Source organism: Chiroxiphia lanceolata, chromosome Z (assembly GCF_009829145.1).
Source record: "Chiroxiphia lanceolata isolate bChiLan1 chromosome Z, bChiLan1.pri, whole genome shotgun sequence".
In the NCBI taxonomy this organism is placed as follows: domain Eukaryota; kingdom Metazoa; phylum Chordata; class Aves; order Passeriformes; family Pipridae; genus Chiroxiphia; species Chiroxiphia lanceolata.
Genome location: NC_045671.1, coordinates 44,449,317 through 44,470,716, shown reverse-complemented (window position 1 = coordinate 44,470,716; position 21,400 = coordinate 44,449,317). Strand labels below are relative to the sequence as shown.

The 21,400-nt window shown below is 46.1% G+C and overlaps 1 protein-coding gene across 2 annotated transcripts; it reads right to left on the bottom strand.

The window, feature by feature from the left end:
- Positions 1 to 678: 678 nt before the first annotated feature.
- Positions 679 to 20,690, bottom strand: LOC116781083 (serine/threonine-protein kinase PAK 3-like). 2 transcript variants are annotated; one of them, XM_032676680.1, is made up of 23 exons: positions 20,467 to 20,690; positions 19,509 to 19,546; positions 18,961 to 19,083; positions 18,328 to 18,471; positions 17,663 to 17,806; positions 17,048 to 17,170; positions 16,415 to 16,558; positions 15,800 to 15,922; positions 15,188 to 15,310; positions 14,555 to 14,698; positions 13,923 to 14,066; positions 12,911 to 13,030; positions 12,293 to 12,637; positions 11,690 to 11,857; positions 11,218 to 11,380; positions 9,634 to 9,697; positions 8,943 to 8,991; positions 7,439 to 7,548; positions 6,682 to 6,799; positions 5,769 to 5,868; positions 5,149 to 5,345; positions 2,194 to 2,331; positions 679 to 846 (listed from the first exon to the last, which is right to left on the bottom strand). In XM_032676680.1, exons 1-23 carry the CDS (start codon positions 20,543 to 20,545, stop codon positions 718 to 720), a joined length of 3,030 nt encoding a protein of 1,009 aa, XP_032532571.1. In that variant the 5' UTR covers positions 20,546 to 20,690; the 3' UTR covers positions 679 to 717. The 2 variants fall into 2 exon arrangements, with proteins under 2 accessions (XP_032532571.1, XP_032532572.1); XM_032676681.1 differs by lacking the exons at positions 13,923 to 14,066; positions 14,555 to 14,698.
- Between the last annotated feature and the right edge of the window lie 710 nt (positions 20,691 to 21,400).

Below are 21,400 nucleotides of genomic sequence, written 5' to 3'. Positions count from 1 at the left end.
CGCGAAGAGCTGTCTCTGAAGAAAAGCCACAAGGAGGTCAAAGCCTGTGGGTAAGAATCAGAGACTGAGGCAACAAAAGGAACCTCATGGTCAGTGTCTATTCCAGGCTATCTAACCAAGAGGAACCTTTTGATGACACCTTCCTGCTCCAGCTGCAGGAGGCATTGTGCATGCAGGCTTGATGGGGGGCTTCAGCCACCCCAGGATCTGCTGGGAAAGTAGCACAGCAAACTGTAGGCAATCCAGGAGACTCCTGGAATGCATGGGGGATAACTTCTCAGGCCAGGTAATAACCCAACCAGAGGAGATGCAATACTGGATCTGTTGGTCACCAACACAGTGAGCTAGTCAGGAATGCCAAGACGGGAGGCAGCCTGAGCTGCAGTGATCCCACACTGGAGCAGTTCACAGTCCTGAGGGATATGGGTCAGGCAAAGAGTAAATTCATGACCCTGAACTTTAGGAAAACAAAATTTCAGCTCTTCAAGGATTTACTCTGGACCCCTCCCCTTCCCCAGGACCCCCTGGAAAACTACCCTCAGGGACAAGGACCCTTTCCAGTTCCATACCACATGAAAGAACCAATAAATGTGACTTTCCACCTATAAGAAACAACTGACAATTCACAAGTAAATGTCGAGCTTATTCACAAGATGAGAACAAAGAGAATCTTCCAAATGAGTTGAGGTTTCATGGAGTTTTTATTCTGCGTCCTGCCTAGAGCTGCCACTGAAGAAAGTGGTCCTCAACTGGTTGTTGGAGTCTTGTCTCTTCCTTCCACTTCTTCACTGCAGTGATAAGCGGCACGAGGCTGGAGGCAGGCTTGGCTGATTCTACAAATGGATGCTGCCCAAAGGAAAAAAAAAGACCAAAAAAGCAGTGAACCATGACTTTCAAAACTCACAGACTCAAGCACTCAAGGACTCCTCTGGTTCCCAGAAAGATGCAGAAATACAGCTGAGGGGCCTATTTGCACCTCCATCTTCATGGTGAGGTAGGACCTGCCATCACAGGCCCACTCATCAATTTATCCAGCTGTCTTCAGCTTTCTGGGATTTTTGCCCTGCTGAGACTCTAGGAATGCTGCTTTCTGTCCCAAGGGTTTGTCCTTTCAGGAAACTGCAAAGGCTCATTCATACAGGTTCCTCTTTTTTAAAGACATGAGCTGTGTTAATTTTCAGAGAGAGAGCAGTGTCTACCTTTCCATCCCCTGCCCCTCCTGTGCTGCCTGGCACCTTCCTTCCCAGCAGGGACATCCCATTGTCATGTCCTGCAGCTCCTGATCTGCCACAAAACCTGGCAGTAACCCTGTAGCAGTTCTCATCTGCTTGACTGTGCCAGGCAGCAACTGGGGATAGGACAAGTCCTGCTCAGCTGTCCTTTTTGGGTGGCGGAAACCTCTAAGAATGTGCCAGGAGGGACAAATCAGGGCCCCTCTGAGGCTCTCAGTGAGCTTTCCACAGCCTGTTCCTTCCCACAGCCAAATCAACAAATCCCACTTGATTGGGACTGGTTTCATTGGGTTCCTCCACCACCATTTCAAGCCTCTCTACGCAGCACCATTCTACTTCAGCCTTTTTGCCACCAGGTAAAACTCAATGTACTCCCAAAGTACAAAACAGGGCCACAGAAATGATCAGAGGGTAGAAAATATCTCCTCTGAGGAAAGGCTGGGAGAATTGGTCTTGTTCAGCCTGGAGAAGAGAAGGCCCTGGGGAGACCTTATTGTCCTCTTTCAATACTTCAAAGAGGCTTATAAGGAAGTTGGGGACATATTTTTTAGCAGGACAGTTGCAATAGGACATGGAGTAATATTTTTTAATTAAAAGAGTGTCAATTCAGATTAGGTCTAAGGAAGAAATGGTTTACTACAAGTGTGGTGAAACACCAGCACAGGTTGCCCAGAGAGCTGGTAGGTGCCCCATCCCTGGAAATGTTCAAGGTCAGGTGAGACAGGGCTCTGAGCAACCCGGTCTACTTGAGGATGTCTCTGCTCATTGCAGGGCACTTGGACTATATGGCCTTTACAGGTCCCTTCCAACCCAAACCAGTCTAGGATTCCTCACAGTTCTCATTTGAAAAACACTAAGATGGGAGATCACTATGAGAGGGGCCCATGATACCTTGGAGTTTAATTAATGAGGGATGCATCTCTCGGGCAGCCATTCCGCCTGCAGTCGCTCTGCACTTTACCTGCAGGAGTTCCTCAGCAGACCAGCGCCTGTCCTGGTCCGTCTCCAAGCAGCAGGTCAGAAAGTCACGCAGCCAAGCGGAAACTTGCTTGGGGTTCTTCAGCTTGGGTGCCCCTCCGGTAGCTATCATGTACTGAGCCTAGAGAAAAAGGAAATATGAGATTCTGCCTGTTTCTTTCATATCCCCAACTGCTCTCCCAGACCCCATTGTTTATGCTCCAGTCTCCAGTGGCAGTTTCTTCCCTGGCAGAGGCTTAGAGATGACTTTCCTATACCAACAAAAAAGTCAAACCACGATGTAGCCACAGCTTTTCCAACATCCAGTCTTGCCTTGACAGCTGATTCCACTGGCTGACCTGGTTAGTAGGAACTACATCAGCAAAAGCACTTTTTGCTTCTCTGAGGATGGACACAAGTTATTTTAAAGAGGGAGTTTGGTCTAACTATACCATTTCCAAGGATTAAACACATCTCTGCACTGCTCCCTGGTCCCTTAAGCTACCATAAAACAAAAATCATAATTTTTTTTGTTCTGTTCTTGATAGAAAAAGTAACTGGAGGAAAAACAAGGAAATACATCAGTGCTTCCTTGGGTAAAGAAACAAATGTTTGGAACCTGATGTTCAACACAGAAACATTACGCTGCCTGCACAAAGGTATTGTGATGAAAATGCCCATTTGGGCAGATAGGAGCCACCTGCAACTGTGTCTCTCAGCAGTCTCCAAATTCCAGATCAGCTTCAGTTATGAAGTAACAGAAAAACTTTCCACAGTCTAATCAGAAAAAGGAGTAAGTAATTCCATTCCTATGGTAACCCTCTGCTCATTTGGATACTCAGTTAATGATGTGCCCATCCCAGAAACTGACAGGCAACAAACAGGAGGTTTTGGCAGGCTTAGACTATGAAAGAAATACAGTCACCAAGTGTTTCAGCAAAACTAGATAAGAAGCAGAACAGACTATATGGCCTTTACTCCATCATCTTCCAGTTTTAGGCAAGCTTTCCAGTGAGAAAAAAGGGAATGCAGTTCATCTCTCAAAACCACTATTTTAGAAAACTCATCAGGTTTGGGTTTCTTTTCTTCTTTTCTGGAAAGATAAGACTAGTTCTGATATGCTTGTGTCATGTTTTCAGGGTCATCTTCACAGAGAGAAGAGCTGGAACAACTTAAGACACATGGCAAAGTGTTGCCTGAGAATGGGGAGTCTTTGCCAGTGGTAAGGCTTGAAATCAGTATTTGCAGAAGCTGCAAAGGAGCAATAAGCTCATTAATTTGTATAACATACCAAGAAACAGCCAAGGCATACAATTCTAGCTGCAGTCTGTGAAAACGAGATCCTAAATTTATCCAGGCCAACCAGACACATGACACAACAATATACACATGGTTTAGAAGTGTGAAATTTTACAGATCCATAGGATTTGGAAAAGATGCTTGTTATGGGTTATAAATCTGAAAGAGGAATTTTCCCTTCCCCTGCTTTCCCTGTAAGAGAAACAGAGTTCGAAGGGGGAAGGGGATCGATTAGCCTTACAAAGGAACTGGTTGGCCTGGTTAATGGCCCATTTGACTGCTGGAGTGAGGGGGGGGATGGTTGGGCAGATGGGAGGGGAGGTCGGATGGCAGAGTGCTCTGGCCAGGACAGAGACGGGGACTGTTTTCAGGCATCTCTAGAGGAAAAGCCTGGGAGCCAGCTCTCTCTTTCCTGGTTCTTTCGTCCTGGTGAGACCTGACCACCAGCCCTGCACCGCCAGTGTCTCGGGACTCCCGCCGGGACCAACAAGTCATTTCCGCTTCTTTTCATCGGACAGGTCTGTGCTTGCTGGGAGAAAGAGGGGAGAGCCTTGGAACACTACCACCCGGGAACAATGAGTCCTCTTGGGGGGTGAACTTTTTTTTCTTACCCCTTCCTTCCGTTGAGGAAAGGGGTCCCCTATTCCCTTCTCAGCTTCTCCTGCGGGCTGGGACTGCTCCCTCCAGACCCCTTTTTCCCACGTGGTGGCTGCCGGAGCCCAAGAGCGCCCCTGCTGACCACGCGAGGGTACTGCAGGTCCTACAGCTTCAGCGATCCAACAGCGCCCCCTGCAGGCCATGACAGGGTACTGCAGGCCCTGCACCTTTAGCGACCAAACAGCGCCCCCTGCCGGCCACGACAGGGCGCTGCAGACCCTGCACCTTCCAGTGATCCAACAGCGCCCCCTGCAGGCCACAATTAGGACTGTGCTAAAGGACAGAGAAGTATTCATTTAGACTTTTGTTGTTGTTGTTGTTGTTGTTGTTTTCTAGGAGTACTGTCTAGTTCTTCTGTGGTTTTATTACTGTTTTTACCAACATACATATATCTTTCAATAAAGGGTTGTTATTTCTTCTGTTTTTCCACATTTTCCTTGAGTAAAGCCCCTTAATTTTGATATTACAATTGCTGAGAGAGAGGAGTTTGGTCTACCTCATAACTCATCCTCTTTAGCAAACAGTCCAGTCTCATCAGACTGCGACAATGCTACAGTTTTGAGGAAAATTGATGTGCTGTGGTTAATAAAGGAAAAAGCAAGCAGAACTGCTTGGTTGTTTGCTTCGCTGGTTGTTTCTTTTTCTTTTAAAACTGAAACTGGGAAGGTTCAACCTGCATTTCAGAGGATAATGATGACACTGCTGAACTCTTCACTGAAAAATTCTTATCATTAAGAGGCACAGCTCAAAGTGAGTTCAAAAAGCACACGAGAAATGTCAAGCATCACTGAAGGCCAAAATGGCTATAGGCCACTTCTCTTCTGAGGTTCCCCCATTGACGTAACCAAAACTACAGCAGCTGCTGATGTGCTCCAAGGACATTTTTAGAAGTGGGTCTTGGTGGAACTAGTTCAAGGTGGTGGGAATGAGACTTTGTCTTATGGCAGACAGAACATGGGACAGATAAGAAAGACATTAGTATCATTAAGTATTTGCACCTTACCAGAACAGATGTTTCATTCTGGTAAGGAACTTCTCCTTCCACCATTTCTAGTCCCACGATGCCAAATGACCATATATCCACTTTGGGACCGTATGGTTTGCTTATCACAACTTCTGGTGCCATCCACCAAGAAGTCCCAATCACTGAGTTTCGATAACTCTGCTCAAGGCTGAGCTGAGCAGAGAGGCCAAAATCAGCTGAGGAGAAAAGCAAATACTGTGAAAGCCCGCTCAAATTAGGAAAACAAACAAAAGACTTCCCCACTCTTAAGTGTGAGAATGCCATGTTGAATCTATCTGGAAAGCACACCATGTTCTGTTTCCTCAGGGATATAGCCAAGAACTATGGAATTGGCCACTTCAAAAACTGCCACATTTCTTAAACTGCCCCCAGCAGTGTCTTTTATTCACCAGAAGTTTTAGATTGTAACTCCCTCCCTCTGGAAGGGCATACACAAGCCAATATCACTCTTGAGACCTTGCAAAGTGCGCCTGTGCTCTCAGGCTGCAGCAGGAGTCCACGCACTCCCACAAGCACCACTTTTGGGGAACTGTCAGTCATTCAAAAGCAGCCCCATGCCCCACATCCCTGGAACGCTTCACCTGACCAAGGATACCCACCCAACTTGACAGATCCATCTGTTCTGATGAGAATGTTTGAACTTTTTATGTCTCTGTGGATCACCCCATTTGAGTGAAGGAAATATAGTCCTTGCAGGCACTGAGAGAGAAAAGAGAAACAGGAGGGTAAAAATTAGTGATCTGGTTTCATCACACAAGAAAGAAAATTACTCTAAAAGATTTCCTTTCCAGGGGAAGGGTGAGTAATGGCCGAACACAGTGCTATCAAGAGGAAGAGCTTGCTGATCCAACACCAGCAGAGGAGCAGCTTTCTAAGTGAAGGCATATCAGCTTTTGAAAGAGAAATGGTAATTGTTGTTCAAGGCAAACCCAGCCAGAATGACTGCTGCTGCAGTGGATGTGCTCTCCCATCAAATAAACAAGGGTTTAAGTCCCTCCCTCTGCTATGAAGTGGATCACTTTTGGGTAGGAGGCTGCATGACAAAGATTTTATTGCTGGCCTCCACAGCAGACTTGGAAATAGCACATTAGTCAGTTTTCAGAAGCAACCACCACTTTGGTTGCAATGCTATCTTTTTAAGCTGAGGACTGTGAGAAGCGAGTCTCTATTTCTCTTTGCCCTTAGTTTAAAATTCTGCCACCAGCATGTTTGCTTTTACAGGCAAGGAATGCAGTGCAGACAGGCTTCATGCAAATGTTGCAGAGGCAAAGTGGAGAGCAGCAAATAAAAATAAAAAAGAGAGAGAATACCACAACATGTAAGAGTATAAGAACAGAGCACAGTGAGGGCAGGGACACTGGCAGGCAGTTCACTTCAGTTGCTCTTTCTCTTCCACATCATAACAGCAACACAGAAACAAAGCTCCGAACATGCAAATCACTCCTGTTCTTACCACCTGTTTAGCAGGACAGTCCTGTCCAAGCCATCAGAAGCCCAGGCAGGATCCCTTACCTCCCGACTAACAGCTGCCATCTGTCCTTCAGACATGCATGTCTCACTGATAACATCATATAAAGTGCCTCCATCCACGTACTCCATGACCAGCCAGAGTTCCTCCTCCACAATGTAGCTGAAAGAATACAACAAGGGCATGGAGATGACTGTGCACAGCTAAACTGCCTTACAGAAAAGGTGACAGTTGATTTTTGTTTCCAGGTCCCTTTTAACAAAGACAGAATAAAATGAATAGACATTCTGCCTAGGCTGTACAGTGCTTGCAATCTATGCAGTCTAAATCAGAAAAGCACATCTGTGAAAAAGGAGATGCCTTAGATGGCCAGCAAGGATAAAAGGCAGTTTAATAACAAACAAGATAAAAGAACTGCCACACTATGTATTTCTGGAGACAAGCATCTAGTCTTCCTGCCACCCACAGCAACGGAAAAGAGTGAGAAAAGCCCCAGGGAAATAATTTCTGTGATGGTTTATCAACACTTAAGACCCTTGAAAAAAAAAAATCAACCCCCAAAACTGCAAAACAGTTGGAGGGAGCTATTGATTTAGTGAGAAAGGGCTGATTCAACTTCTTGAACTATGTGTGCCAAAAATGATTAATGCAGACAAAATGCAATCTCCTCCCATCTGTTGGAGATGAGTAGATAAATAATAATTAATTAATAATTAACAGCTCAATTTTCTGCCAGTAACCAAAGCATTTTTTTAACCTTGGATGCTTGCAGTATGTCAACAAACATTCAGAACCGGTCACCTGTCCAAATAGTTAACAATGTTGGAATTCCTATTTGTCCTCATGACCTCGATTTCATTAAGAGTTAGTTCCTTGCTGGTTTCTTGAAGACTGATTTTCTTTATTGCCACCTAAAACGACATTGAAAATCATAAACTTAAGAAGTCGGTGGCACAAGACCACAACCAACATGCAGTGAGTGATTCTGGAATGACACAGCCGAGCTCTGTCAAACTGCCTTGTGATTAGACATCAGAGTAATTGGGAACTGACATTACAATGCCTATTTCTCCACCTGCTTGGGTGTCAGTTGAGGGCATGTGGCCATGGATGTTCTGCCTTGTCAACTTGGTAAAAATGGTCTCTCAGCTATCAGCCACAAAGCTCTGACCACACTCTCTGCACACACATTCTTCTCCAATGGACTTAGTTTATCAGCACTATTGTCATTCACACATGTTTTGCAAGCAGGAAGTGAATTTGTTCCTGTGAAAATATATCAAAGTAGCTGGAAATCCTCTGGCAGTTCTGTGTGGTTTGATCATTATTTCAGCAACTGCTGCTACTCTGGATTGCACAACAAAGCAAACACATATGCTGTGGGTAAAATGCCATCTAAAAAAGACCATTAATGTTATCCCCAAAAATAAAATTCTCGCACGGCCACACTTCATGAATTTTGATTTTGCTATTCTAAAGAAAATTCCTTAACACACTTTACATTTGCAATTGTTGTGTGGGCTTAAAAAGAATATATGCATTGGTACTCCATGGATAAGCCCTGGGCTATAAGCAGGGCTTAGGGCTTTTAAGACCCCTTGCAGACCTCTCTCTAAGCGCAGTTCCAAAGTGCAACACTGCAGGTGGATAAGGAACTACCAGTAAGATTCAGACGTATTTGCTGACAGCCAGGAACGAGAATTCAGGAATATGAAGCTGTAGTCACAAAGAGCAGTGAGACTGTCTAAGACACCACCTTGTCTATTCTTATTATGAGTATCCCTGTAATGGGCTGCCACTGACAATGGACCTAAACAGGGCGGTACTGCTTAGGAGAAACTGTTGCTCTCAATAAATGTCTTCTCGGTGATTTGTGTGTGTGTGTGTGTTAATCAGCTTCTCTAGGACTGAAATACAAAACCCAAGCATGAGCTCTCCTTCATTAGGTCTTGCATTGTGCTTTAGAGATGAAAGACATGATGAAAGAAAAAAGCTAAATCCTATCTGTGTCTGAACCTGTGATTCAGAGAAATTGGGCCTGGATGACGGCAGACGCCATCACCTCGTTGATGCATATTTAGCCATTAAGACCAAGCTAGGGCGTCCTTCTCTGAAAGATATCGTTCTTTCTGACAGCTGAAAAGGACTAAGTCTGTCTCAAATGCCTTTTGCAGGCTGACACTAGTCTGCATTTCTCTTGCCTTTGCAGTAAAGATCTACTGGTGACCCAAAGCTCCAGCCACAGTTCACACCAGAGGGGAAAGCATTCGAGAGCTGCAGAATCTGTGGGGGTGTTGACACTTACCTGTCCTCCAGTGGCAGTGTCAAGTGCTTTACAAACAGCTCCAAAAGCCCTAGAAGAAAGGAGAAGCAGTTTAGGCCTTGGAGTGAAAGCCAGTCCAGACAGGAAATCTCTGCTGTAAATGCCTAAAAGCTGCAGGATCCACAAGGGATCTGTCATCAGGCAGATGATTTTCCTCTCAAGTGCAGCAACACCGGGTCTATTCATGAAGCTTTGGTTTTATTGCCTTGGCTAAACAAGAGAGCTTATTCTGGTTTCAGTTTCTATGTGGTTATAATCCTGAGCACCAAATATTTCCTTCAGCAAAATATTGGAAAGAAATGTTACTGAGAACTGTTATCTGACAGCTATCAGGTGGTAAGTTGCTCTTTTAGGCAATAAAGTTTCTTCTTTCATAAGCGTTGCTGTATTGAGACATACAGAAATGATTACTGCTAAGAAAATAAGTCAAGAGATGCCATACACTTGAGGGATAGGAGATCATCTGGTCCTGCTCCTTGTTGCAGGCAAGACACTGCCAGCATCATGATGACTTTGACAATGCCTCGTGACCACAGGTTTAAATTCTGACTAGTACTGAGAGATGGGACAATCTGAACATGTTTGCAGCTTGCCTGACTTTACACTTGATAGATATTACACCAGCAAAATACCTGGCCCATGGTTTTGTAGAAGTAACTGTGGTTGGACTCACCCACTGCCAATGTTTTCCAATTCAATGTATTTCTGCAAAGGATCTCCCACGCTCACCATTCTCCCTGAAAGAAACAAAATGCAAGATGCTCACTTTAAAATTGAGATGCCGCCTTTCAGGAGGTTCGAAATGCAGCCCCACTGTCTGGAGCTCTGAGCCCTTTGTGGGCAGCTGGGTAACAACAACAATAATAAGACTGGCAGCTCCGCAGCACAGAGGGTCTGCACAAAGACTGACTTCTATACAGTCCTTTGAAGAGTTACCTTGACAGGAAACTAAGCACATAGAGATATGTTCAGAGGAGGCAGAGATCAGAAGAGAACAGGTGCCAAGGCAAGTAAGTTTTTAATCTACAAATGTTAAGGAGAGCTGGAACAACAGCCATCAGGGTCAGGGCAGGTATGACAAATGTCAGTAAAGCCCGAGTGAGCCCTGACAACCACTATGAAGAAGCCACAGACAGATCGAGCCCTGTTACTAGCTATGGCCCCCATTCAAGACAGAACATTATTGGCTTTGAGATCAGACACAAGGAGGTGCAGATCAATCCACTTTTTGTCTCAACAGGTGATGGCAGATACAGAGTAAGCTGGGCTCTGTTCTGAACTCAGCCAGTGATTATCTGAGAACACAGCACTGGCAGCTTGAATTGGTTGTCCTGCAGAACCACAATGGGCTTGCTATGTTTTCCTAGAGTCTGTTCTGTGCAGGGGTTGGGGCCAATGCTGAGGATTCTAATAGTCTTAACTGGCTGGGAATCAGCCATGACAGAATACCATGTATCTGAGGAATATATAGCAGCTGGGCTGGAGGCTCGCTCCTGGGAAATGCCTGCAGTGCAGTTTTCACACCACGTAGATGTGTCTCTTTGATACATCCTTATAAGCATAAAACTGAAATTAAATAGGGATTATAAAACTATCTTTTTTTTTTCCTTTGGGGGCATATTGAAAACTCCCCTTCCTCTCTATTTGTGCTGTCATCTGATGTTCTTTCAAAGGAGTTCTCACTGACAAAAATGTAGCATTCTTACAGAAACGAACTGTAGAAGTAACAGTGATAGTAATAACAATCATAAACCCCACATCAATAAGATACCTGGTGCAGGAGGGTTCCTTCAGGATGGAGGACAATAAAAACTCGACTCCACAAAAAAAATCCAAACCCAAACCAAACAAAAAAAAACCCCAACCAACCAACCAAAAAGCCCACAAACCCACAAAATTCAAATCCAGTCAACTTCTGTGAATTTAGGAAGCCAAATATTCTGATCAATTTGGGCACTAGCACACAGGACTCCACTAGGTCACTCACTAGGTCACAGCCTTCTGCTCATCTGGGAACATTTCTCTGCTTTTGCCTTTAGCAGAGAGGGACGTTCAGTCAAATGCAAACCAGTCCAACCTTCCCTCAGAAGCAGTAGGAATATCCAGTGTGTTCTCACTGACTCAAAGCACAACAGTTTCTGTAGGGAGTCCTAAATGCCCCTGTGACACTAAACTGAGGAGGAACATTTGGCACAGTTCATGCTGAGACCTGCACACAAAACACTGCTCCATCAGACAAGAAGTACACAGGACATACTCAGTATGTTCAGGGACGCCTCCTCTACCATGTCCTGCAGAAAAGTTTCCACCTGGCTTGAGCTGAGCCAACTGCTCGTAGTCAAGTTTTCAGGCTGGGGAGTGGAGGCTTCTTTAGATGATGCTACTGCAGCAGTAGGTTCAATGACAGAGCCTATGTAGATCTGGGACAAGAGATAAGTTCATGTCAGAAAGGTGGCTGGCAGAGATTGCCCTGAGATCACATTTCAAATGATAGCCCTTAGGAAGATGCTGTAGGCCACATTCAGGATTTTTCTTGATGTCCACTTCTCAAACTGAATTGGAGAAAACAGAAGGCTGGTTCTACATGAGTTAATGGACAGTTTCATATTCCATTTTAGCAGCTTTTCTAAAAGATGACTGCAACAATGACTGCTCCACTTCCTCCCAAGAATTCTTTTCCCCCTCCAAGTGCTACAGACCACTTGCAGTTCCTTGTTCTAATGTTCTACCTCCTCATCTTGAGTCTTCTTTTCCTCCATCATCTTCTGTAAGTGCTCAACCTCCAGCACCTCCTCCCTTGGCCGTTCCTGTCCCTTCCTCTGACCTTGCTGAGCTTTGTTGCCAATCACTTGCTGGGACAGTTTGGGGGCTGCCAGATGAGACGTCAACTCTTCCACCTCAAGTCAAACAGATCAAAGCAGTCAGAGACTACAGCTTCTCACTGTGAAGAGAGACTACAGCCATGCACTGTGAGGAAAGGGAAAGCACACGAGACGACCAGATTCCCAATGGATACAGACAACTTGTTCCATATGTGAGTTGCCATGTTCACCTGAAGAAACACCTCAAAAAACAAGGCTAGCAGGAACAGGTCGGCAGAATTCCATTGGGATTATTGCTGGGCAAAAGGCCAAAGGATGAGCCCAGCTGTCCAGAGTGACAGCTGAGAATCAGTGGACCAGTAAATCTCCTTCAGATCAGCTGTGAGAGAGACCACAGCATGAAGGCAGTCAGAGTGATTACCCCCATCAGCTGCTGCTCTGCAATGGAAAGGCAAGAAGGTGGGAAGACACCTCTTTGGTGACTGGAGTGGCTACCGCTGTTTCACTCACCAGCTTTCGTAGAGTCTCCTTCTGCTGCAGTAGGAGATTCACGTCCTCTTGGATATTTTTCATTTCTTCCTCGTGCCTTTCTCCCATGGCCTTGATCTCACTCCAAGCTCTCTGCAGTTCTGCTTGCAGCTTTTCCCTGCTGTTCTGTAAGCGGAGGGGGAGAGAAAGTCTCTTGACTGGAGTTCCTGCCACTGTTTCCCTCATCTCGTTTTGCAGATCCCTGCTCTGCTGAAATAGATTCATTTCATCTTGGATGCTTTTTGTTTCTTCCTCATGTCTCTCCTCAGCTGCCTTGGTCTTCCTCTGAGCTTCAGGCAGCTGTGCTTGCAGTTTTGTCTTGATGTTCTGTAAACAAAAATGGAGAAGGTTACTGGGACCTGCCATCAGGCTCAAGTTTTTCCTATTTCAGTCTCAAAATTACATTAATTCAGCCACTTCTCTCTGTTTCTTCATGCAGCTCTGCTTCCATTGTAACCCTCCCTTCCTGGTGCTGATCACTGGAGATTACGAGGCTCTGTGCTTTCAATGCCCATGGTAGCTCTTACTTCCTCAGGCCCAAGACCTATGTTTTATGATCTTGTTATTGCCCTTCACTGTTACCTAGCTAGTCAGGTTTACCTGCCCATTCTCTCTCTGCTCTTCCTCCTGCTGCTCTAGCTGCTGCTGGGTTGGAAACAGCTCTCCCTGAGTCTGCATGTCTAACAAAGCAATCTTCCCACGGTCTTCTTCTGGCAGGACCTGCACAGAAATGAAGAGAAGCAGGTTTAAACTTCCCATACAACAGTTGTATGGCAAGACTCAAAGTCTGATGTGCTCATGCATTCCCAAAGCACTGTGCTGCTGCTCTCCTGGGTCATTATCTGCCCATGGAGAGACACAGATTCCTAAGTGAGATGGGCAGTACAAACATGGTCCATCTGTAACTGAATCTCCAACAAACTCTTAGGCAGCTAAAAGGAAATGTGTAGCATTTCTCAATTGCCCACCCTTGTTGAGCCCCCATTAACTTATTAGCTTACACACCCTCAGGATGCAAATGAAGGGAAGACATGTTGTGTAATGCATGTATAAGAAAAGTCACCAAACCCCACCTAGAGCGTGTGATTGTTCCACCTCTTGGGATGGCCCAAAATGTAGGGTATAAAAAGGGGGCTTTAGGGGTGGAAAAGGCTAGAGGAGGAAAACACCTCTGGGAGGAAAAAACTGCCATCACTGGAGGAAAACATCTCCGTTTGCCCCGGATCAGTCGACGGACTGTGTCTCTCCTCCCCTCCTGAAGGGACGCCTGAATAGAATCAGGAAGCATTTCCCTTTTCTGGTCTGTTCAGCTGAGTTCAGCTCAGTATTTCAAGCTTTAGGGAGCAGCCATTTGGAACTGTGTTCCACCCCTTCAGAGACCGACCTTCTCTGTACACTGCAGAACAGTGTAGGATTCTGCTCACCAAACCAGGGTCATGGCAAAGTTACGCATGTAGTCAAATTGTGTCTGTTGCTAATTAGTCTGTGGAAAGGGGCAGGTCCCTCCAGGGCACAGTGATACCTACGTGCCACGAACGGCAAGTGCTGTCTGGTCAGAAACTTGCAACACTGCCTTGCACCAAAGACAGTGCCAGCCAAAGCTGGTGCTTACTGATTCAGGTTGTCCAGGCTGTGGTGCAGCAACAGATGGAGGTGGTGCAGCAACAGATGGAGGGTTGTTGTAATTTTCCTCCTCTTTGGCCTCTTTTCCAGGAACAGAGGGAGACTGAACAAGTTGTAATGCTGGTTTTGCACTCTGCAGACATAAAATAGCTTGAGGGATCAGGAGTAACTTTTCATTTATAACCTTATTTATATCCAGCTCTGTACCCAGGTGTATTTGAGCTGTTGATTTAGCTACTTAGACAGTCTGTGCAGAAGGGCAGGTCCCTCGAGGGCACAGTGCCACCTACATATCCTGCAAGGCCGAGAGCTGTGTCTTTGGAACACTCTCTCCTCTGGGGACAGGGGGCCTGCACACAAGGCACAATGCCACTTTTACACTGGTAGCACTTAAAGACAAAATGCTTCCTCTTATGGCCCCTGTCAGAAACCCAGGAAACTGATGCCTGAACATGGAAGTCCAAAGCCCATTCTCCAGCTGTCAGAGGCTGGAGTGAGTCACTGTGTCAATGCAGGACTCCATGTGTCAGCATCTTCAGCCACAAATGCAAGTGCTGTCTGGTCAGAAACTTGCAACACTGCCTTGCACCAAAGACAGTGCCAACCAAAGCTGGTGCTTACTGATTCAGGTTGTCCAGGCTGTGGTGCAGCAACAGATGGAGGTGGTGCAGCAACAGATGGAGGGTTGTTGTAATTTTCCTCCTCTTTGGCCTCTTTTCCAGGAACAGAGGGAGACTGAACAAGTTGTAATGCTGGTTTTGCACTCTGCAGACATAAAATAGCTTGAGGGATCAGGAGTAACTTTTCATTTATAACCTTATTTATATCCAGCTCTATACCCAGGTGTATTTGAGCTGTTGATTTAGCTACTTAGACAGTCTGTGCAGAGAGGCAGGTCCCTCGAGGGCACAGTGCCACCTACATATCCTGCAAGGCCGAGAGCTGTGTCTTTGGAACACTCTCTCCTCTGGGGACAGGGGGCCTGCACACAAGGCACAATGCCACTTTTACACTGGTAGCACTTAAAGACAAAATGCTTCCTCTTATGGCCCCTGTCAGAAACCCAGGAAACTGATGCCTGAACATGGAAGTCCAAAGCCCATTCTCCAGCTGTCAGAGGCTGGAGTGAGTCACTGTGTCACTGCAGGACTCCATGTCGCAGCATCTTCAGCCACGAATGGCAAGTGCTGTCTGGTCAGAAACTTGCAACACTGCCTTGCACCAAAGACAGTGCCAACCAAAGCTGGTGCTTACTGATTCAGGTTGTCCAGGCCGCGGTGCAGCAACAGATGGAGGGTTGTTGTAATTTTCCTCCTCTTTGGCCTCTTTTCCAGGAACAGAGGGAGACTGAACAAGTTGTAATGCTGGTTTTGCACTCTGCAGACATAAAATAGCTTGAGGGATCAGGAGTAACTTTTCATTTATAACCTTATTTATATCCAGCTCTATACCCAGGTGTATTTGAGCTGTTGATTTAGCTACTTAGACAGTCTGTGCAGAGAGGCAGGTCCCTCGAGGGCACAGTGCCACCTACATATCCTGCAAGGCCGAGAGCTGTGTCTTTGGAACACTCTCTCCTCTGGGGACAGGGGGCCTGCACACAAGGCACAATGCCACTTTTACACTGGTAGCACTTAAAGACAAAATGCTTCCTCTTATGGCCCCTGTCAGAAACCCAGGAAACTGATGCCTGAACATGGAAGTCCAAAGCCCATTCTCCAGCTGTCAGAGGCTGGAGTGAGTCACTGTGTCACTGCAGGACTCCATGTCGCAGCATCTTCAGCCACGAATGGCAAGTGCTGTCTGGTCAGAAACTTGCAACACTGCCTTGCACCAAAGACAGTGCCAACCAAAGCTGGTGCTTACTGATTCAGGTTGTCCAGGCCGCGGTGCAGCAACAGATGGAGGGTTGTTGTAATTTTCCTCCTCTTTGGCCTCTTTTCCAGGAACAGAGGGAGACTGAACAAGTTGTAATGCTGGTTTTGCACTCTGCAGACATAAAATAGCTTGAGGGATCAGGAGTAACTTTTCATTTATAACCTTATTTATATCCAGCTCTATACCCAGGTGTATTTGAGCTGTTGATTTAGCTACTTAGACAGTCTGTGCAGAGAGGCAGGTCCCTCGAGGGCACAGTGCCACCTACATATCCTGCAAGGCCGAGAGCTGTGTCTTTGGAACACTCTCTCCTCTGGGGACAGGGGGCCTGCACACAGGGCAAAATGCCACTCACTTTTACACTGGTAGCACCTAAAGACAAAATGCTTCCTCTTATGGCCCCTGTCAGAAACCCAGGAAACTGATGCCTGAACATGGAAGTCCAAAGCCCATTCTCCAGCTGTCAGAGGCTGGAGTGAGTCACTGTGTCAATGCAGGACTCCATGTGTCAGCATCTTCAGCCACAAATGCAAGTGCTGTCTGGTCAGAAACTTGCAACACTGCCTTGCACCAAAGACAGTGCCAACCAAAGCTGGTGCTTACTGATTCAGGTTGTCCAGGCTGTGGTGCAGCAACAGATGGAGGTGGTGCAGCAACAGATGGAGGGTTGTTGTAATTTTCCTCCTCTTTGGCCTCTTTTCCAGGAACAGAGGGAGACTGAACAAGTTGTAATGCTGGTTTTGCACTCTGCAGACATAAAATAGCTTGAGGGATCAGGAGTAACTTTTCATTTATAACCTTATTTATATCCAGCTCTATACCCAGGTGTATTTGAGCTGTTGATTTAGCTACTTAGACAGTCTGTGCAGAGAGGCAGGTCCCTCGAGGGCACAGTGCCACCTACATATCCTGCAAGGCCGAGAGCTGTGTCTTTGGAACACTCTCTCCTCTGGGGACAGGGGGCCTGCACACAAGGCACAATGCCACTTTTACACTGGTAGCACTTAAAGACAAAATGCTTCCTCTTATGGCCCCTGTCAGAAACCCAGGAAACTGATGCCTGAACATGGAAGTCCAAAGCCCATTCTCCAGCTGTCAGAGGCTGGAGTGAGTCACTGTGTCACTGCAGGACTCCATGTCGCAGCATCTTCAGCCACGAATGGCAAGTGCTGTCTGGTCAGAAACTTGCAACACTGCCTTGCACCAAAGACAGTGCCAACCAAAGCTGGTGCTTACTGATTCAGGTTGTCCAGGCCGCGGTGCAGCAACAGATGGAGGATTGTTGTAATTTTCCTCCTCTTTGGCCTCTTTTCCAGGAACAGAGGGAGACTGAACAAGTTGTAATGCTGGTTTTGCACTCTGCAGACATAAAATAGCTTGAGGGATCAGGAGTAACTTTTCATTTATAACCTTATTTATATCCAGCTCTATACCCAGGTGTATTTGAGCTGTTGATTTAGCTACTTAGACAGCCTGTGCAGAAGGGCAGGTCCCTCGAGGGCACAGTGCCACCTACATATCCTGCAAGGCCGAGAGCTGTGTCTTTGGAACACTCTCTCCTCTGGGGACAGGGGGCCTGCACACAGGGCAAAATGCCACTCACTTTTACACTGGTAGCACCTAAAGACAAAATGCTACCTTTTATGGCCCCTGTCAGAAACCCAGGAAACTGATGCCTGAACATGGAAGTCCAAAGCCCATTCTCCAGCTGTCAGAGGCTGGAGTGAGTCACTGTGTCAATGCAGGACTCCATGTGTCAGCATCTTCAGCCACAAATGCAAGTGCTGTCTGGTCAGAAACTTGCAACACTGCCTTGCACCAAAGACAGCGCCAACCAAAGCTGGTGCTTACTGATTCAGGTTGTCCAGGCTGTGGTGCAGCAACAGATGGAGGTGGTGCAGCAACAGATGGAGGGTTGTTGTAATTTTCCTCCTCTTTGGCCTCTTTTCCAGGAACAGAGGGAGACTGAACAAGTTGTAATGCTGGTTTTGCACTCTGCAGACATAAAATAGCTTGAGGGATCAGGAGTAACTTTTCATTTATAACCTTATTTATATCCAGCTCTGTACCCAGGTGTATTTGAGCTGTTGATTTAGCTAGTTAGACAGTCTGTGCAGAAGGGCAGGTCCCTCGAGGGCACAGTGCCACCTACATATCCTGCAAGGCCGAGAGCTGTGTCTTTGGAACACTCTCTCCTCTGGGGACAGGGGGCCTGCACACAAGGCACAATGCCACTTTTACACTGGTAGCACTTAAAGACAAAATATTACCTCTTATCCTGGGATTCTTGGAATCCCAAGAGAGATTTATGGCCCCTGTCAGAAACCCAGGAAACTGATGCCTGAACATGGAAGTCCAAAGCCCATTCTCCAGCTGTCAGAGGCTGGAGTGAGTCACTGTGTCAATGCAGGACTCCATGTGTCAGCATCTTCAGCCACAAATGCAAGTGCTGTCTGGTCAGAAACTTGCAACACTGCCTTGCACCAAAGACAGTGCCAACCAAAGCTGGTGCTTACTGATTCAGGTTGTCCAGGCTGTGGTGCAGCAACAGATGGAGGTGGTGCAGCAACAGATGGAGGGTTGTTGTAATTTTCCTCCTCTTTGGCCTCTTTTCCAGGAACAGAGGGAGACTGAACAAGTTGTAATGCTGGTTTTGCACTCTGCAGACATAAAATAGCTTGAGGGATCAGGAGTAACTTTTCATTTATAACCTTATTTATATCCAGCTCTATACCCAGGTGTATTTGAGCTGTTGATTTAGCTACTTAGACAGTCTGTGCAGAGAGGCAGGTCCCTCGAGGGCACAGTGCCACCTACATATCCTGCAAGGCCGAGAGCTGTGTCTTTGGAACACTCTCTCCTCTGGGGACAGGGGGCCTGCACACAAGGCACAATGCCACTTTTACACTGGTAGCACTTAAAGACAAAATGCTTCCTCTTATGGCCCCTGTCAGAAACCCAGGAAACTGATGCCTGAACATGGAAGTCCAAAGCCCATTCTCCAGCTGTCAGAGGCTGGAGTGAGTCACTGTGTCACTGCAGGACTCCATGTCGCAGCATCTTCAGCCACGAATGGCAAGTGCTGTCTGGTCAGAAACTTGCAACACTGCCTTGCACCAAAGACAGTGCCAACCAAAGCTGGTGCTTACTGATTCAGGTTGTCCAGGCCGCGGTGCAGCAACAGATGGAGGATTGTTGTAATTTTCCTCCTCTTTGGCCTCTTTTCCAGGAACAGAGGGAGACTGAGGAGGTGCTGATGTTTGGTTTGTTCCCTGTAGACAGACAGTAACCAGAGAGATAGGGAGTTACCTCTCATTTATAAACTTATTTCTTTTCAGCTGTATACTCAACTGTACTAAGAAGAAATCATAAAATTTGATAGAAATGGGATTCTAAGTCATTAAAAGTAAATTGAAATGGGCTTATTAGATGTTACCTCATATTGTCCTGAATTAGATATTCCACCCTGGCTAGAATCAGAAAGCAACCTTCTGTCTGCAAAACTGGGCTTTTATCTTTTAAAAGCCCTTAAATGGAAAATAAGAAACAGCCAGCTACTGCTGCTGCAGACACTCAAATGGACTTTCTTTCAGGCTACTTAACTGGCACTCTACACTCTACTGTTACAGGCCAAGCTCACAGCTTGCCCCACAATTCTTTTAAATGCCAGGATGTCAAAGGCTCTTTTCTCACTCACTGAAGGATCAGCTTCTCTCCATCCATAGGTGAGGTGACCTGAAATGGGCACATGAAAACGAACCAGATGTTAAAAAACTGCCTGTGGTGGGAAATCCCATGGAACAAGTCAAGCCAAAAGGAGAGCATTTTCCTTTCACAACATCACTCCAGGAGCAAAAGTTCTTTCACACAGCAAGCAAGAGAACAGGACAATGTCCTAGGCTGTGTCTGTGTTTTGGCCTGTTTGGTCAGGTAATAAATAAGAAACTTGGTTAAGAAAATACAGATTTTTCTTTAGCAGTCAATGCTTCTGCTCCACCCAACAGCTAAAGCAGCTTTTTTCTCATTTCTTTCCTATTACTTTTTTTTTTTTTTTAATAAATTGCATGCACTAATTCCCATTAGCTTGCTGAAAACACTTGCCCAGAAAATCTTCCCCAAAATCTGCCTTAGCTGTGACAGTTCTACTCTGAAATAGCACAGAAACAGGTCTCGGGTTCAGGAGCATACACAAACTGTTTTGGAGTTTGCACTTTATTGCCAAGGGAATCACTATTTTAGCCCACAGTAAAGTGTCAAGCTAGAGAGTCAAATCCTTTAATGACAGAATTTAGAAAAACAGAAGCTTTCCCACAATTCTGGAGAGAATAGCACAGTTTTTAGGAAGACTTTGGGAAGCTGTGCCAGTCTGCATTTTGGAAGGTGTTGATCAAACCAGCAAACTGAGAAATGACAGACTCCACTGATACACACTATTCTGTGGAGGGAACAGAACCCCTGCAGGTTACATTTCAAATGTCATCCACACCCTGTGTCTAGAGATACTCCCTTTTTTAGGTGAAGCTGTTGACAGGAAGTTTACCAAACTAGTGGCATCTCAGTGGTGTTTTTGTTTTACAATCAATTCAGTCCCTTAAGGAAGAGCACAGCAATACAAAAACCAGATTATGCTACACCCAGGAAAAACCTCTACTTACGTGCCAGATGGGTCAAATAATAGCCGGAATAACCCATAGAATAGACAGTGCAAACTGCAGCAGCAATTGGCTCAGCCATTTTAGCAGTGTTGTGCAAGTGCTGTGCTCCAAGAAGAGAATAAATGACACCCCTGTTCACTGAGAACACATTGAGCAGGAGGATACTTCTGCAACGTGCAAGCAAAGATTTGGTCTGATCACTGACGCCTTCTGTGCACCATTGACACCACGAAGACATGGCAACAATCCCTTGACATCACAATAGCAGCCTCTCTACATTGCTTTGTGAATTTATGCAGAGCCACAGGACAACAGCAAACACAAAAAGAGCCTGGAGAGTTCTGTTACAGAGCAGCATAAAATACCCTTGTATTTCAAAACCTGCTGCTCAAAGGTTCCAAGAGTAACTCAAACAATGCACCAAGCTCTTGTACCCTGTACCCCACGCTGAACACTGAGAAGGAACCAGGATGTGACCAAACCAAAGGAACTAGACCTTTGACCACTTATGCTTCTGACTAGAAATGAGAATGCTTGTTCCAGTAACCAACCTGCTGCACACATATCGACCTGTTGCTGCCTTGCTATGGCATCTCAAAGTAGCATCTGGGGCCTGTGAGTCACCTCTGGGAGCTTTCCTGGGCTCATCTGTGAGCCGCAGGGATGGAGCTGGAATGGTCAGAAGGAAAGGAAACAAGAAATTTAAAACAGAATGTGGGAAAACTTAGAAGGTGGTGGTAGGAGGAAACCAGTGGGCCAAAATGGATAAGTCCTATCAAAGGTGGGAGCTACGAGGCAGATGCCAAAGAGATCAGGTGATCGGCAGGCCTCAGGCAAACAGCAAAGCCACAACCATTCCAAAGTTTGGTAGCATCCTTCCCCCTCCTCTTGCTTTGAAACCAGTTTTCTTCTCCCTCCTGAGTTTAACAGCAGG